Below are 18,821 nucleotides of genomic sequence, written 5' to 3' on the forward strand. Positions count from 1 at the left end.
ATACAAACAACAATATAAAAACAACAACAATATTGAACAACAATATATACAGTAAGAGAGTTACGTGCTAATTGGTGATAATGCTAATAATATGCAGCAGTGACCCAGAAGAGTGGATCAAGTGACATAGATTCTAACCTTGGATCGTGAACTAATGAGCTGAAACTTCACTTTTCTTAACCTTCTCTGCAGCTTTCACCTGTTACTTGTTTCCTACCAGGTTATTACACATGTAATAATTAAATGGTGTGTCTCTGTATGATATATATATATATATATATATATATATATGGTGTTCTCACTTAGAACACCATATATATATATGGTGTTCTAAGTGTTCCTGTTTCTAGTTCTCACTTAGAAACAGGAACATAAATATCTATAAAGATATGTCAAATCATATAATGTAGCGCTGATCTTTGTTTATATAATAATCCATCGATGAATGGATTAGATTAATATAAAGTTGATTTAACCGTAGCAACATAGCGACACACAAACACGTGATTTATACCCCCCAACGCTAATTAATCCCTTTAACTGCCCCTAAATTGGGAAGGGATAATTTGACAGGACTATCCCTTTAAAGCCGTCCGCTACACAGGGGGAAGAGTCCATTCCAGCAGAAGGGGGGTGTTCTCAAAATGCTTCCTACGCTTTTAGGACTGTAACACAAAAACTAAACCATGACACAAAGACGTGAAGACTTAGAAACAATTTCAGATATGAAATGGTGAGAGAAAAAACAACATTAAATCGTGTTAGATTGAAACAGAGACCGCGGCCCCCCCTCCGGCGGCTCGTCTATATATAGCATCAGCTGTTGCAATACGGAGATTAGCTCGTCGGCGTATCGCTCCGCAGATGTGGGGAGCTCACTCCCAGCGGCGGCGACAGGGCGGCGGGGCTTCGACGCCGAGAAGCGGCCGGAGATGAGGAGGGACGTGTCGGCGTGAGGAGGACGGTTCTTTGTGCGTGTGTGTGTGTCCGTGTGTGTGTGTGTGTTCACGGTCAGCGGGAGCCCCCCCATCGGAAAGCGGCGAGTGGTGAGTGGACGCAGCGGAGGTGGGTGGGGGGGGAAACACCTAAAATGAGCGAAGTAGTGTGAGGAGAGAGAGAACTTAGTGGAGGGCAGCTAACTGTCATGGTTTCCTCCGGTGGACGAGATGCTAACGGGGGCTAGCTCGTTTTCAATCACGCTAATGTGTGTGCGTGTGTGTGTGTGTTGAGAGAGAGAGAGAGAGAGGCAGAGGGGATGAGAGCAGGATTCCGTTATTCAGGGAATCCGTTATTCAGGGGCGGCTACTGTCGGTCTTCTGTTCGGCCTCGCTCACACGCACACACACACCCACAGGCACACACACATACACACACACATAGAGAGAGAGAGAGGGAGAGAGAGAGACGGGCCTTGCCTCTGTGTGTGAAGCGTCTTCCCGTTGGGGCGAAGCAAAAACACACAGTGCTTATTTTATATATTTTTTGGGGTCTGTGAGAAATGAGTATAGAACCTTTCGTTGTATATACATTTATATACATGTATGTGTTGTCATCCTCCTCTACCTTGGAACAGCTGTACACACCGGACGCACACACACACACACACACACACACACACACACACACACACACACACACACACACACACACACACACGCACACGGTGGCGCGGCGTCCAGCTGTGCAAGGAGGTGGCGTGTGCACATTAAACAGCTGGTGCACGAGAGAACAGAGGGATTCTTTATGTATCAAATCATAGGATGAGATCATTCAGGAGCACCAGTCAGTCCGCGCACGCACACAGACACACACGCAAACACACGTACGTTCATCCCTATTAATAGCGAGGTGAAATCACCAGATTATTTGGCTGTCTGGGGACAGATATGTCTTTATCCCTCCACCACAACTTAATGGAAATGTCAAACACTGCTGCTGCTGCTGATAATGATGATGATGATGATGATGATGATGATGATGATGAGGAGGAGGAGGATGACGTTGCCTGTGAGAGTGAGCTGACATTTGCTTGTTGTTTCATAATTTTCCTTTGGCTTAATTGTGACCTTTGACCAGGAGGAAACGACCGTGTGGAAGATGTGACGATGCAGTGTTTGGTGTGACTGGTTTATTAAATATTGATTCCCGTGAGGTTCAGCTGGGGACTCGTACTGTATGTGTGTCATCTCGCCATGTAACACTGACAGTGTAGAAAAGCTGGCCTGTGACCACAAGGTTGCACGTTCAGGCATTTGGCAGCCCTGACAAAACCGGCCAATAAAATAAATCTGAAATGATGGATGATGCTTTGCTCATTACTAAGAGTTATAGCTCAGGGCAAAGGCAGAGCAATTACCCAATGAAGTGCTCAACAACTAAAAAGACAAGACATTATACAAGTGTTATTGTATGTACCTATATGATAAGTCATTGGGGCTTGAACCTGACCAGGAAATACTTTTTTTAATGCAGTGTTTATATCATATATTTACAAAACCTCTCTACTGTCTATTGTGTAGTTTATTTCTGTTGGTTGTAAACGACTTCCATCAGCTGGGTCTAATACATATGAGATAAAAGTAATCGTAAGGTTATGTGGTTGTTTTCATTCAGAAATATGTATCTTACAATCAACTTGAAAATGTTGTTCTTGTTACTACAAGTGATCTAAGCACATGGTCTAATGTGGTTAGTACCTTTTAGAATTGCTCAAGATCCATGTTTGCAAGTTTATTGGCAGAAAAAGGCCCATTGCACCAGGCGCATGAAACAAACCAATCAGAGTGCCATTTCCTATTCTCATTATAAGCCAGGGCAGATTGTTATTAAAATGGTGGATTTGCCAGGTAGTTGGAGAGAAGGTTTCTCTGCGGAGGAAATCAATCTGCAAGTGTGCAAAGTGTCAGCAGACAAGCCGACCATCTGTGTGTTTAAATGCACTGTGCACCTGCCTACGTATTTATATTACCACTTTCATAATGTCCCCTTAACATTTGAGCCCAACTCTAATTTTACTTTTCCTCGGTTACAATTCTTTGTCATAAGGGTTTTATAACAACATCCTAGCCATCATTGTCATTTCTTTAATACATATATGGGCTGATATATCGTTATTGAAAATTATTTTATTCATTGATATGCTTAATGAGCCTGAGCACACCTCATTTTAAGACTAACACGGCCATGGACCCAAACAAGTGTGCGATTAATAAAAGTTAATTATGGAACTAACAGCTACAAATATACAACCTTCCGTGTACTATAAGATAGGATTCATTGTGTGTTCATCTTCTTACCTCATTGCATCTACTCTTTCGACAAATGCAACTGGGAATAAACTGTTTACATAAAACAGGCCATGTTAAGTAATCAGTGTTAAGTAAATCTGAATTAATGAATGGAAAGGTCAGAGGTCCAAATGCCCGTAGTGAGTTACTGTCCATTTGTGAGATATTTGGATTATTCATGATAATTGTGTGTGAATTGTAGCCTCATTTACAGATAAATTCTTAAAAGCAGCGGTGCACTATGAAAAAGACATCACTGCAGTTTTTTGGCAAAATTTTCAAACGGTGCCGTGAGACTGAAAACTGTCAAGTTAGTCATTGGTGATGATGACCCACCATCATGTGATCAGCCGCAGAGCCTTTTATTTAGCTCCTTGTACTTTGTTCTCTCTGCCAACTGTTGCACAAGGTGCTAGAGATCTTAGTGTGAAGTCTGTCATCACTGGAGGAAATGTAACAGCATCGTTTTCTGGAATAAATTAACTTAATATGAAGTATTATAAAGCATATTTTGTATTCGTGACTTCCTGTTTCACAATTTTCACACTACACTTTGAGTTGCTTGTTGAAGAAGAGTGTTGAACACACAGGGTTATTTGAGGGGACAACTGCTGCACAGTTAATAAGATGGGCAGATTAGTACATGAAAGTATGGTGAAATAATAAATATATCATTTTATTATTTTACTACATTAAAAAGAAATACCCATACTGGTATGGAACTGTTTGAGTCTCTCATGCCTTGAACGTGAACTATTGCTTCTACTTCACTTGTCATAATGACAAAAACCAGAGCTGTGCTTATACTAATACTCAAAACCATGTTCCCACAAAAATTAAGGTACATTGTGAACTCAGTGAACTTATGTCTCAACACCTCTTTTTGAATGATCAAGTGTGAGTGTTGCTATCAGTGCTACAGTACAGTGTGTACTGTGTCCTTCCTTATTCCTGTTCTGTGACTTTTGTTGCTGCTTTGTTCCCATGTGAAGAGGGAAGTCCCTTTATCCTTTTCCCAAGGCAGCAACTCGCCGCTACTCAAGTGCCTGAAGAGGCTTTAATGGTGTCACTGTGAGGATAAATACGAGCTTCAAAGCACACCCGCTTCAGCTGATTCATGTAATTTCACACATTAGATACTCATATGTCAGTGTAGACAGGTTTGCTGAAAATGCACAGAATATGTCAAAGGTTGATGCTCTCTGTTGCTGTATCAGTGGATATAAAGAAACTTGTGTTTCCTGGTTAGCCAAAGCCATAGAGATCAGCTGTGTAGGCAAGGAATTTAGTGAAAGAACACACAAAAGAATCCTATAGATCTTTAATGGTCCTGTTGACGTCACTGTTACACGTCCAGTGTGTGTGCAACATGACGCCCAATTACTCCAAATAATAGCTGTGATGTGTTCTGTACTAATGTGGTGGTGGAACGTAGTGTTGAGAATTTAAAACGAAGATGTCTGATCAATAAACATTGAGTAATAAGGAGAGTCATCTGTGGATCTAGAGTGGCTATAAAGATGGATGACATGACAGCGCCCCGGAAGTGAAGCCAAAGCCTCCCAATGGCCACCTGGTGGCTGGGTGCATCATAGGTCTTTAACCCTGCTTCCTCCATGTTAATGGATTGGATGTGGAAAAGACAAACATACATTTCTCAAAGATACTTTTCTACACATGTCCAAGTATTCATTTTGCAGGGAAGCTTAGTTTAAATCATTTTTTTAATGGGGTGAAAGTCTTGATTGAGAGCTGAGACTGACTCATGATTGGTTGAGCACATGTATCATCAGGGGCCTCCCTACTGGGGCTCCATCCCAAATTGCTAGTGCGCAGACTCTGGATGTGGATTATCATCCATCGTGGCTGGAGAAAGAACTGCATTGTATCCCACTACAGCAGCTGAAACTATGAGGTCTGACCGTCCGCATGGACAGTAAAAACATTATTAATCGTAGGGCGAACACATATTGTATGTGTCAGATTTATGAGACTGGAGATTCCCAGCTTGTCCTCCCAGTTGTCAGTGTTGGAACGTGCCGGTTTGATGTGAATTCAAGGTCAAATCCAGCAGGAAAACACTCAGATCCAAAAGTGCTAGTGTGGACACAGAGTGTTGTGCACGATGCTGGAAGTATTTACTGCGCAGCCTCGGATGGCATGCTGAATTTTTGTGGTTTGTAAAGCCTTAAAGCCGCCACATTGGTTGTATGACTAACTTTGGTTGGACACATAGTAAATTTCCTCTAGTAAGTTTCCACTCCCAAAGGAATCTGGTTTAAACTGGTGTGTATTATTTTAGTCTCACAGAATGAAACCAACTGGGCTTTCAGAGAACTGTGTGTACCCCACCAAAGAGACTTGCAGGGGGAAATGCTGACACACCCTACAAGGTTGTGACCTGACTTGGCTTCAGCGAGTATGGTGTGAAAACCACCACGGATAGGCTGTGTGATTTCATAGAGCCTCTCAAGCTGTTGTGTTGGTTTTTCTGTACAGTATGGAAAATCCTCTGATAAGGATGATGGCTAAGATGTCTATTTAGTGACTTTCTGACAGCCTCACAACTACCAGACAGGAGATGCTTTTTAACATCAGGAATTTGGCTTCTTTGGCTTCAATTTATTTGCCCAACCCGGCAGGCTGACTGTTGCAGACTGATTGATAGGCTGGCTGGCTTTGGAAAGGAAGGAAACATCTTCCTTCCCTTCTTTGTGCTGGGCAGGAAAGGATGGACTTCAGCCAGCTGACAGCTGTTTCCTGGTGGATGAGGGAGGAATGGGTGTGTGGGTGGGTGGGAGTTGGTTTGTTATGCCTGCAGTTAGGGAATATATGTTATTTTGTTTTGTTTTTTTGGCTTTTGACTGTTGCTACAGTTTTAAAAAATCTATAAATCTGGGGGTTTCAAAGTAAGGTGGTAGGGATCAACACTGTGAAAGGCTTGAGTAAAATAATGAGCTCTACCAAGGAGCTTATTTGTTTATTTTCATTTGTTGGTTGGTTGGTTTACGGCAACACTACAGAACAGATTTACATGAAACCTGGATGGAACATGGTCAAAGAAAGGACGGACAAAAATTGAGTCCGATCAACAGAGGTGGTCTCTGTCTTGATCAAAAGAACCACGAACCAAATCATGTGTCATGTGTGAACAGTTTTTTGGGGATAGTTTGGACTTTCCGGCCATTTGCAGGAAGTTGAGACAGCTTTAAAGAAGGAGGCTGACAGGATTGCATTTGAACAATGAGGACATTCATTTAGCCGGTAGTTAAACCATAATCATATTTCAGTGGCAACGAAATGAATGAAGAGATCCGGTTGATTCATTTCCTTCATTCAAACGAAAGACAAATTTTTATTTATTTATTAAATAAATTTAGCAACTAAGATAGCCAAGATGACAACTTGCCAATGTCAGATGTTACAATACCTATGATTTAAGTGAGCCAGCGATGTGGAATAAGTGCTGGCGGTTTTCTATACATATAAAAATAAGGCCTCAGGGACAAACTTTCATATTACCCGGCTTATTGATGCAGCTTTTCCATCCTTCCTTAAACATTGAAAAATGCTAAATCCGAATTGGCCATTGTATTTCCTCAAAAAGGCATTTAGACAATAGATTTGATGACAAGTAATGATTAATTTCCTTTAGCTGTTTCACAATAAAATCCTTTTGCGGTTTGTCAATTGGAAGCTTGTAATATGAAACAGAAGTTGCAGAAGGAGAGTGGATCAGACAGTTTGAAAGTAAGAGCAGGAACACAGCAGTGTAAGTGTGAGACTCCTCTGCTTTGAAGTTACAGTAGAAACACAAACGATCACAACTCCTGCTCATGTTAAAGTCTTACTTACTGTTAAATGGTCTGTATTTAAATACTGTTTTTTTTCTACTCTGGATGACCACTCAAATCGCTTTACAGTACAGTTTTACATTCACTCACACATTCATACAGTGCATCTATTTTCTCTATTTTGGGGTCAGTATCTTGCCCAAGGACACTTTGACATGCGAAATGGGATCGACCTTCTGGTTGGAGTACGACCGCTCTAACCCCTGAGCCACAGCCGCCCCGGTGGTGGAAAAATAAATCAGGTGTCTACTTTGTCTCATGTCCGACATTGTAACCAGTTCAGTTTTTGAACTGGTTACTGTACAATAGTACAAGCCACTATAGTTTACTCTGATTACACCCATTGTGCATGCCGATGTACACCACACACAAACATTTACAATCATATTAGCAAAACCAATCATTAAAGAGATACTTTTTTTACTGTAAAAAAATTATATTACAGCTATAAAATATCGTAAATATGTTACGACCTTTATATGATGAAAGACATAAATACTGGTTTTGATTTCACATTTATCATCAAAGTCATAAAAATATTGGTTTACATTTATGGGCTGATCATGTTTCATTACAACATCTAGTGTTTCAAACCATCTGGGACCCTGCAGAGCCAATACTTATGTAGTGTCGAGCATCTGGGACATCTGCGTCATGGCATGTATACATATTTGAAAAATGTAACAAATGTAACCTCCAGTCAAACCAGCGGCAGCTTGTGGTGGGTAGTGAGTCATAACACCCTCCAGTCAAACCAGTGGCAGCTCAGGGTGGGTAGTGGGTCATAACACCCTCCAGTCAAACCAGTGGCAGCTCAGGGTGGGTAGTGAGTCATAACACCCTCCAGTCAAACCAGTGGCAGCTCATGGCTGGGTAGGTAGGCGTGTCTTAGCCCCGCCTCCAAGCACCTCATTCTAAAAACGTCAAGGTTGAACTCTGTGAACTCTGTCATGCACCCTGTAGCACTATGACTGACCGTTTAAAAAAAAAAGCAGTTGCAACAAGGAACCTGAACACACCTCTCTCTCTCTCTCTCTCTCTCTCTCTCTCTCTCTCTCTCTCTCTCTCTCTCTCTCTCTCTCTCTCTCTCTCTCTCTCTCAGCCAGGTGTGTCTCGTCAGCCACCTTCCAGCCTTTTACCGTCACTGTCAAGGTCACCATGGCAACCAGCGCCGTGCCAAGTGACAACCTGCCAACATACAAGCTGGTGGTGGTGGGGGATGGCGGTGTCGGGAAGAGCGCCCTCACCATCCAATTCTTCCAGAAGATCTTCGTGCCGGACTACGATCCCACGATAGAGGACTCGTATCTGAAACACACAGAGATCGACGGGCAGTGGGCAATACTGGATGGTGAGTAGAGAAATGTGTGAACCACTCAATGCTCATATACTATTCTATGTATGTTTTCATTTTGGATTCAGTTAAATACGTCCACCACTGACCAATGAGTGAACATACTCTATGTTGCTGTTTCCCACGCTGAGTAAGCTATGAAATGGCAACTCCTCCCTGAATGATTTGATGACATTTAAAGGCAGAAAGCTCTTTCATGGTCGCTGCATGTGGGAGAAATGATGTATTATTTCCCCCCTGAAGTCGTCAGTTTGCTGCAAACACACGAAACTCTGGAAAGAGTTAGAAAAAAACAGTTTCACAGTTATTGTGAAAGCGTGTTTGTGTCATTTCTGTTATCAATCATTGACATCTACTCACCCCGTGCAAAGGCCTGAGAGCTCTTTAGAGTGGACAGAATCGTTTTATATCATCAGATTTAGCTTAAACGTGGCACTGGTTGTGATAATGGGCCGCCACTTTCTACTAGTGTGTTGCTCAGTTATGAAAGTGTGTGGGTGGAGGTGATTACACACAGTCACCGGGGAGTCTAGACTGGCATTCAGTGGAATGCATACCACTGCCAAGGCCCAACAGTCCCCATAAATTCAATCAGACTGCACCGAGTTGCTTAGACTCAGGGTATATGAGTTCTCTTTTTCATCGAGATCCAGTGATGTTTTGGGGGAAATTGTGAAAACATGTCCTCGCAGTCTTGCAATGTTTAAAAAAGTAATAACAGATTCCTGGATATGCCCCTTTGTCCAGATCCACCCCAACATGTAATCGCTTCTTTATTATGTTATAAAAAACAAACAGACCAAAAGAAAGGGGCGAGAACACAACCTCGCTGGAGGAGAAAACAAAACCCTCCTTTTCTGATATTTTACATCCGCAGAAAATTGAAACAGATATCAATAAAAAAAATGTACACAATTCATTGTGCAATGATTCCTTCAGACTCAGAGTCCTTTTACATTCGTCAGTAATTAAGTATTTCAATGCTTTTTTCAGAGGTTTTCTAGACTTAATATTTGGAATAACTCTTTATCACAGGTATGATAGGTGATGGTATGCTTGATAAGAACCTACCTGACCGTTAAGTTGAAGGAGGCATGTAGGTGGTGCAGTAAAAAACTACACACTAGAATAAGCAGCTTTATGATTGATGGAAAATCTTCATTGTCCGGAAAAGCAGGTTTTAAAAAGGCACTTGACAAAGACCATACATTCATTCAGGCATTCACATATACGTACATACCCAAAAAGAGAAATACGGATGGAATCTATAAAGACAATCAAATTAACCTGTAGTAGTTCAATTTTGGGTTAAAAGTGCCAAAACATCAACAGACCATACAAAATAACTTGTTTGGTAAAATTACTTGAAAACTAATAAAAAGATTAGAGTAAAAGCTCACTTAAAGATATTTCTCTTTGCTGTGGGTACCCTGTGTCGGTGAGGATCTTTACCTATTGACCTATCTTTTATCCTGGTCGTGTACAGCTCTACCAATTGTCCCAGTCTGTGAACCAAGGTTACAGTATGTACATGTATCTCCCTCCTTCTACCCAGTGCTGGACACAGCAGGCCAGGAAGAATTCAGTGCGATGAGGGAGCAGTACATGAGGACAGGAGACGGCTTCCTCATCGTCTTCTCCGTGACGGACAAGGCCAGTTTTGAACACGTTGACCGATTCCATCAACTTATACTACGGGTCAAAGACAGGTCAGTCCATGCACAAATATAAAACTGAGGCAATTTGACTCTGAAACAATATTGTGCTATAATTTTAATTTGATTAGATCTAAGGGTATTATCTTGAATTGCTCCATCATGAAGAGAACAATGAAATCAAGAACTTGAGCCAAGGGAAACCTGTTGAAAATCCTGGTGTGTAGGAGGGTTCACACTGCAAACACATAGCCGATAATTTGTGTGTGAAAAATGTGTGGTGTGAATTCAACTTGTTGAGCTAATCAAACATTTTGATTTAGATTTTAAACACTTAAAAGTCCTCTGCAGATGTGAAGTATGCGATGACATCTGCTTGACTTCCCCTTCCTGTCTCAGGAAGAACCTTTTTTTGACCTGTGTCTCACTTTTTTTCCATTTAGTTACATCTTCTTGCTTTAATAGCATCTTTGCTGAATAAATCTGTTTGAGCAAATTTGAGTCAAACCTGAGTCCAAATTGACTGATTAGTTAAACTTGGTATACACACACACACAGACACAAACACACACACACACACAGCAGTGTTTCCCCCAGTAAATGTCTCAGTCAAGGTGGTAAGCAGGTGGCGGTGCTGTTGGCGCGGTGCGTAGTGGTGCTGTTGGCGCGGCGCGTAGCGGCGCGGCGAAAATTTTTGGGGGTATTTTGCTCAAAGATGCCAGTACGCATGAATGAAATAAACAACTGTTTATTTCAATATAAATAAACAACAGTAGGTACAAATGTTGTGGAAAACATGCAGACACTACAAAATAAAATTAAAGAACAGTGCAAATTAAATACAAATAATGGACAATACACTTAACTTTTGTATGCACATAAAAGGGCAAATTCAACTATTTACAGTTCCTTTCTGGATCTTCTTATTTGCGGCACAGCTGACAAGAGGCATCAGTGCATGCTATTCTGCGTGGCTGTGCAAAGAACAGTTCCAGCGCCCTGCTGAAATTAAACTTAGACACTGGTGGGCCATTGATGCTGATCTTCATGCAGGCTGTAAGACTCTTGCCCTGCAGCCTGTTTCGCAGGTCTGTCTTTATCTACACATAGAGTGAATGAAGTCAATGTTGTATTTAATATTTTAAATACAACATTTTAAAGGATGCTAGCTAGCTGTGCTGTCAGTCAGACTGTCACTGGATTACTATCGTATTGCTTATTTCTACAGCCAGGGAGTCAGATTGGTGAGTCAGAAACTTTTTGGGGGTTTATTTAATAATAAAGTTGGATGAATTGATACCGAGTGCAATCCATTCTGCATTTTATATTCAATTGAGCAGTTGTGTTTTCATTGTTACTGACGGACAAACCTAAGCTCTGCAATGTGGATAAATGGTTACATTCTGATGCTGGACAGGTCCATGGGGCATATGCTACTGGTACTATATCTATTAAGATAAAGTTTATGGAGTGGAGTTGCCATCAGTTATGCTGTAGTCCTACATAATGATGAATGCTGTCTTTTATTTTTAAGTTGAATAGAAGTAGTACCGGTAGTTTGAATCGGCGAAGGTTTGACTTGTTGCCTTACGTTTATTCTGCCCTCGGTGTGAGGGACGGGTCCGTTAAGTCGATGGATGCGATGTTTAATCATTTAGACCAAACTACAGTAGGCTACGGGCAAACCTGAAGTCACCGTCGTGACATTTCATATACGTCCCGTCTGTGTGTGTGAGTGAGTGAGTGAGTGAGAGAGAAAGAAAGAAAGAAAGGGAGGAACTTATTTGAAATCGGCCGTGCGTGCCTGTTTGTTGTTTATTGTTTTTGATTTAACAATATATAGGTTTAGAGAAATCTGGCTTTCAGAACTCAGTGCCTACCCACTCACTGACCTCACCGCACGTCACTGGCGGTAGATTGACAGGTGACTATGATAGACTATGCAACAATATATTCAACCACCAGATGGACCGCCCTCTCCAACGTGGAACGCCCTCTCCGTGCCTCTCCGAGGCTCCTCGGAGAGCTTTTCGTGCCGCTCTCATTTTTCGAACTACACGTCGAAATGACGGACAGCCCACGGATAGCACTTGGCTGTGATTGGTCCGCTAACGCCAGCATTTCGGAATGGAAACTTCCTGTTCCATTCCCTACATCACAATAAACCAAAATCACAACTACGACTCTATGATTAATGTGACAAGTGTGTTAAGCCAGCGGCGTTGTCCGGCTGACGGTGGCTGGTTAGAGCACTTACAGCATGTGTGTACGGTCACATACGGTTATAACGAACTTTGATAACGGGGCTAGCGGGCTAGCCACCATGCTAACTGCGGTGGGAACAGCGCAAAAACCCGCTGACTTTAATCCCACGGCTCTCATGACACTGTTTCTCAAACACCGTCAGGTTAGAAGCAAACACTTGGTAGTAGTTGTATCGGGTGTCCGTGCTGACTGTGTGTGGAAGCTGGGGGGGAAGCTAGCTGCCTCCGTGTAGCTTCAAGCTGTTGCAGCTGTTGAATTAGCAACGCAGTTTGGAAACAAGACCGGGGAACCGCTGCGCTAAGACACGATAACAAAAGCATTTTGACCCGCTGGGTGTCACTTTATTCAGCAAAAACTGTCGCGTCATCAACATCCTTTTTCTGTTAGTTGCCATCGTTCACTGTGTGTGAGGAGCCGGGAGGACGTAAATAAACCAGCGTGGACTTCTTCTATATACCTCATGAGGTAGGCTTGTCTAAGCTCGACTTCCGTCTCGCCATCTACTGTTCTGGCGGTGAATTGTTTTCACAACAAAAAGGCTCGTAGAACTATAAATCAAAAAGGGTCCGTCCGATCCGTCCGTCCGTCATTCCGAAACGGACTCGGAGAAGCATACTGAGGCCTTAATGTTGTAAACAGTATTACCTGAGTATTATCAATGCCATTTTTTTTTTTTTTTTTTTCAACTTTTTTTTTTTTTTTTTTTTCAATACATTGGTAGTCAAGGCGGGGCCCTAGTCTTGTTAAGGCGGCCGCCTTAACAAGATAGTGCTGGGGGAAACCCTGCACAGAGATTCTAAACATGTTAACTTAATGATGCCTACCAGACATTTAAGCCAAACTTTGTCCACCTCAGTCAGCACAGTTTGGAGTTTTGTGGACTCGGCAGAAAAGTCTGCTCTAACTGGCAAGGAAAGTTTATTTATATAGCACTGGTCAGAGACCAGGCAAGTCAAAGCTTTACAGAGGCCTGGAAATACTTGAAAACTATAAAAGTAAGCTTGAGATGGAACAAAAAAATAGAGGCAAAAACTTAGCGGCGTGCTGTCTGTCCTTTTTTGGTGGTGCTCAACTGTAGCTGGCTCTTCTGCAACATTTAAGTGCTGCATAAAGCTGACGTTTTATAGACAAATCGTGTGGCACATTGATGCTCGTTCTCTTTCCTGTCAAACCAATGCTGTGTCACTTGTGTGTTGTTGTTCTCTCAGGGAGGCCTTCCCCATGGTGCTGGTGGCAAACAAAGTGGACCTGGTGCACCTGAGAAAGGTCACCAGTGAACAGGGTCAAGAGATGGCAGCAAAACATAATGTAAGTAGTGAAAATGTCCTTAAGTACTTCTCCTAAACTTTTCTGCAGCCAGCGGATTTATATGTTTAAGTTTTAAGGGCAGCGAGGAAAAATCTCCATATGATTTTTACAAATATACAATGGTGTACTCACAATAGCACGGAATCTGTAGCTAACAGAAAGCTTGATAACACACACACACTTTGTAACACACACAAACTTGGGACTTTTTTATCTCATGGTGTTTTTTTTTCTTTTTCCATTTTGGATTCAAGGGCCCCTTTTTAATTTAGTGTAATTAGTATTCATGCAGTCTGGCATTGTGCCAGTTAGTCTTTGTCTGAGGTGAGACTTAATTAATGATGTCTCCATGTTATTCTCTATTAGTTCCAGGTCATCAGACAGCTGTTATTTATGTCCCCTGTTGTTTCTCAACAATATAGTATTTAAATGCTAATTATTACTATATCTGGCTGCTCTGTGATCCCTCTGATTTATGCAGTACTCTTATGGAGTAATTGGTTAAGTGATGAACTGATTTTGGTATTTCTGCTTACCTCTTCAGATAACTTATATTGAAACCAGTGCTAAGGATCCTCCAATGAATGTGGACAAAGCCTTTCATGAGCTCGTCCGCGTCATAAGGTAACTTCAGGTTCACTTCTGATTTGTCTCCTTTTTCCAGGTGATAATGAACTTTACTTACTGTAAGACAGATTTCTTTGCTTTAAAATGAGTCTAACTGTTCCAGGATAGCAACAATAGTCTCAATGCATCCATTTCCCCTTCTTCCAATGTATTTAGAGGTTAGGCACTGAGGCAGGGTTGATGTGTGAGGGGAGTGAACTTATTTTAAGGAAGAGTGGAAAAAGGAAAATAAAAATCCCAGAGCTATTTCCTGTCTTGACACACATGTAATTTCAGAAGAATTTGGTTTGTGTCTAAGCTTTCTATGTGGTCTCATCCCGTATTTAAAGCTGTCTCTTGTTGCAAGAACCAGTCAGAAACAGGTTGTCTGGTCATAGTATTATAGGACTCAAGTGCACAGTAGCAGAGGACTGCTGTGTTCACCACTTTATCTGTTAATAGAAAACCAACCACAGAGCAGTGGAGAGTCCTTGGTGTTCCAATGGCAGCTGGGTAACTGACACATGAGGGAACTGCTCTTCTGACAGAGTGATGAGTCAACACTGCCCTCTTGTGGCCAGACTGTAGAAAGCTATGTTGAATAGATGAAAACATGTTCACTGCTCTTTTATAATAGTTTCCCTATAAATAAAATGTTATGAGCCAACATGACTACTATGGCTGAATTACTAGTTACTGAATTACTAGTTAGTGAACCTTGAGATAAGATTGTTTATTCAAACTGTTTCTGCTTTTCTTTTCCTTCCCCCTACACCAACAGACAACAGATCCCAGAGCGAAACCTGAAGAAGAAAAAGAAGATGAAGTGGAGAGCGGAACGTTCCACAGGCTCCCACAGGTTCCACTGCGCCATATTGTGACCTCCCTCGTTCCTTTGAATCGTTCTTAACATTCAAACAACCACACGCACACCCACATACTGTACCTTTGGATGTCAGGGAACTCCCCAGCAGTGGTTAGCTACTGGAGCACAAAAGGGAGATGGGGGGGCGTCGATGAATAGCTGGATGAATAGCTGACGGACATGATGGATATGTAACAATGGACCGATGTCCCCTCAGCCCTTCACAATGCCTTGGAATGAGTGCTGTCACCTGCTCACTTTACAGTCCCTTTCTGAAGATCTTCTGATTCGGTCCATCCGCATTCAACACAGAAGAACTGTTTCTCAATCAAGTGTAAGTTTTGAACTTATCGTCAAATGTGGCACAAGGCGACAGACTCTGAAGTGGAACTACGGATATTAGAATCACCTTGATGTTGGGATTTTTTGACTTCTTGATAAAAGGATTGAAAAGGGAGGAACTGGCTCAAAAATGGCGCTTCATATATTATGGACCTCCAACCACCTGCTGGTCGTCACCCGTCTGTCCTCACACTCTTACGGCTTCTTGGAGAAAGGCACCTGTGTGATCTCTAGATGGGTTGTCTTCATAAGAGCATGGAGTGATAAACACGGGAGCGGTGATTTTTGTTCGAGATGGAAATAGATGTTGTGCGGTGTTGTCGATGGGTGAACAGCCAATTCTGTGAGCACAGGGTGTACCTCGTGGTCATGTGACGCTCGGCTGGGAGATGGAAGGAACGTGACGTAGCAAGTGAAAGAAACGTGACGTGATGCTGAGGAAATGATTGACAGGTGAATGCCATGGCCATAACAACTTGTTTAATACGTGTTTGAATATTCTAATTGTAACGGAGAGTCCGATCGGTCGTGTGTGGTGTTTAACTTTAAACGTAACAGGGTTTTTTATCAAAACTGATGTGTCAGCAGCCATGTTTACACACACTCGTATGAAGGATTATTTTCCCGTACATACAGACAGTATCTAAGTTTACGTCTGGGTTGCACTGGATGCAGGAAACGACACGGAACGTCTGGTTTTTCATTTCAGTCACGCCAGAAACCTCATGTAGCAGCCCGGCTGCAGGCGTGCAGCAGTCACGCTCCCAGTGTGGCCCGGGCCTTAGTCCTCATCAGTACTGTGAGAACAACAGACCTGGGAAATACAGTGGGGTCCAATCGCTTGAGACCACTTTCCCATTCAAGTGAATGGGCAGAATGGGAAAAGTTGTCTACACACATATATATATCCATATATACTTTCCATGTTTTCTTTTTCTATCTAAACGTAGAGACAATTATATTTGTGCTATAAAAATCTAAATATAGGTGGCAATGTAAGTCAATGCTGTTTTACAAACCTGTAGGATATCATTCATGGAGCAGATGAGGTTTAATAATGAGAGCTTCATGTTTCAGAGCTGAAACTGGCTGGAGAAGCTGATTTGCACTGGCCACTAACCAAAATAATGTGATGTCACTTTATTTCAATCTAGGGGCTTTTCAGACGGCACCACTGAATTCAGGACTATGTGTGAAAACTCGCTCAGTAAAGGACGACACTCCTCCAGATTGGGGATGTAGACTGTAGCCCCGGGACCACAGCAGGGTCGGGGGGGATGTGATGCTCCTGGGGCTCAAAGCCATGTTAACCCAGCTACAGACCATGTATAGTTGTAGGAAAACAACACACAACAAAACATTCAGTGTCTTCATGTTTGTAGTCGTGCGGTGGGTAGGAATGTACCATTTAATAACCTATGAAATGGCTTGTACTGTTAACGCACTAAAGTTTTCGGTGCACTCTTTGATTTCGTCCGGATGAAAACCGTCTCTTGGAAGGAAGAATATACATTTTTGCACTTTTAATACAATTTCTGACTTTACTATTGGCATGTTGCTCCTGGTTCCCTGGTTCCAATCCGCAGGTGAGATGAGAGGCACGGTGAAAAAAAATGATTTGAATGTAAAAAAAAATCGAATGACACAAACGAGCAAATAGGCGACTGGCGTTGTAGCCCTGTGTGCCTGTGTGTGCCTGTTGCCCTGGCCGTGGCTGTAACGGAGATGAAGTACATGGGAACCATTTGAAGGGTACTCCGTTACCAGTGAAGGAGGTTGAGTGGGAAGAAGCTCACACATTGAAGGCCGGACAACTTCACCTCAGCATGAAAGTGGAAAAATCCACCTCAGCAAAAAAGATGGAGGCATCCTTCTGCTCCCACTGGGGATTAAGGGACCTGGCAAAGAGAGTATCCAGGAGAAGGACTGAAAACAATGAAGTACTGAGCTTAGAACAATGAAGCAACACACTCTGGACCATGGGTAGGGGGGAGGGGGGGGAAAAAGTATAAAACAAAAAAAAAATGTGATTGATGAAAATGTTGCATCATGTATGTTTGATACCTTTTTGTATTATTGATATGATTCTTGCAAAGTGTTTTTTAAACGACTGAATAATTTATTACTGTCTATGTTACCTCAGTGTGTCCCAGACCTGGACAAAAAAAGACAAAAAAATAACCGATACTCCCCCCCCCCCCCCCCCCCCCCCCCTTGTATTTTCCTTCCTGGGTTTCTCTTTGGGACTCTCAGCAGCTGAACGGACTTTTCTTCAAGCCCCGTTATGAACAGACTTGTGATGAAGAAACTGAAATTGGTCCTGAGCCAGAAAGGAAAGAAAACCTAAGGATCTGTGCTCATGTGGTCGGCCTCAGGATGAGAACGTAATCGCACAAACACCAAAACAGGGAAAAAGAAAAGTCAATCCTACTTTTTTAAAAATGTTTTGTTGTTCAGTGGGAAATTCAATTTGTCAGGATGTTGAGAAATACACAAGGAGTCGGGTGAAATGATTTGTGTGCAGATATGTGACTAAGTTCAAACCTATAATTTAAAACAAGAATGTTGTTACTCTTCTCATCTAACTCTCTGAGCTGTTCCCCACACTTCACCTTCCCTTTCAAACAAACCTTCTGATTTGATGCACAGGTTTGTATATATCCGTTTAATTGACCCTGGATCATATGTGAGCTCAAACTGAGCACTTTTGTTTTTAAGTCATCGAAGAGGCAGCGGGACTTTTTCAAAACAGAAACTGATTCTTGACTGATTTGAGCTGATTGGAGGGAGTCGTGTCTATCCTGGAACTTTGTCAAGATGTAAAGCGCCATGTAAACGGCAACATGAACAAAACAAACAAACACACACCATTTGGAGTTTCCCACCCGTTGTGTAATGTGTGTCTTTGGAAAAAAGGTCTGTTGTGTTGAAACTGGCTGTGTCAGACTGAGGAGCTAGACGAGGCACAAACAAACTGTGGCCTTTTTCTCTAGCCTCAGGGTTCGACTATATTTCAATAAAAAAAAAAAAACACACAAGTACTGTGACTGCTTGTTTGCCTCATTCTTTTGTGTGGATACATGACATTAAAATGCAGGGACGCACACAAACTTGTTATCGGAGCCGTGTTCGACAGCCGTGCTGAACATGGCCAGGTAGTTTCTGAGGGCCGACCTGCTTGTTCAGCAGAAGCTCCCCTCATTAATCTCCGGTGCTGTCAAGCTCCATTGAGCTCGACACTGTGAGAGCGCTGAAAGCTCCATTTTTGCCTCATTGATTCCAGCC

General features: G+C 42.3%; 1 protein-coding gene across 3 annotated transcripts; it reads left to right on the top strand.

Moving 5' to 3' along the window:
* Nucleotides 1–888: 888 nt before the first annotated feature.
* Nucleotides 889–18,583, top strand: mrasa (muscle RAS oncogene homolog a). 3 transcript variants are annotated; one of them, XR_008341760.1, is made up of 7 exons: nt 889–1,046; nt 8,244–8,492; nt 10,051–10,204; nt 13,624–13,723; nt 14,268–14,347; nt 15,111–15,989; nt 16,691–18,583. XR_008341760.1 is itself a non-coding variant. In XM_053439587.1 (6 exons), the coding sequence occupies exons 2-6, from the start codon at nt 8,300–8,302 to the stop codon at nt 15,208–15,210; spliced, it is 627 nt and encodes a 208-aa protein (XP_053295562.1). In that variant the 5' UTR covers nt 889–1,046; nt 8,244–8,299; the 3' UTR covers nt 15,211–18,583. The 3 variants fall into 3 exon arrangements, 2 of the variants coding, with proteins under 2 accessions (XP_053295562.1, XP_053295563.1); XM_053439587.1 differs by having other exon boundaries at nt 15,111–18,583; XM_053439588.1 differs by having other exon boundaries at nt 918–1,046; nt 8,248–8,492; nt 15,111–18,583.
* Nucleotides 18,584–18,821: the final 238 nt, after the last annotated feature.

Source organism: Pleuronectes platessa, chromosome 14 (assembly GCF_947347685.1).
Source record: "Pleuronectes platessa chromosome 14, fPlePla1.1, whole genome shotgun sequence".
Lineage (NCBI taxonomy): Eukaryota > Metazoa > Chordata > Actinopteri > Pleuronectiformes > Pleuronectidae > Pleuronectes > Pleuronectes platessa.

Bases quoted from the DNA above. Each gene is read 5' to 3' on its own strand.
- mrasa (XM_053439587.1), top strand. From the start codon at position 8,300: ATGGCAACCAGCGCCGTGCCAAGTGACAACCTGCCAACATACAAGCTG. The intron at 8,493-10,050 runs GTGAGTAGAGAA...CCTTCTACCCAG, and splicing joins GCAGTGGGCAATACTGGATG to TGCTGGACACAGCAGGCCAG. The intron at 13,724-14,267 runs GTAAGTAGTGAA...TTACCTCTTCAG, and splicing joins AGATGGCAGCAAAACATAAT to ATAACTTATATTGAAACCAG.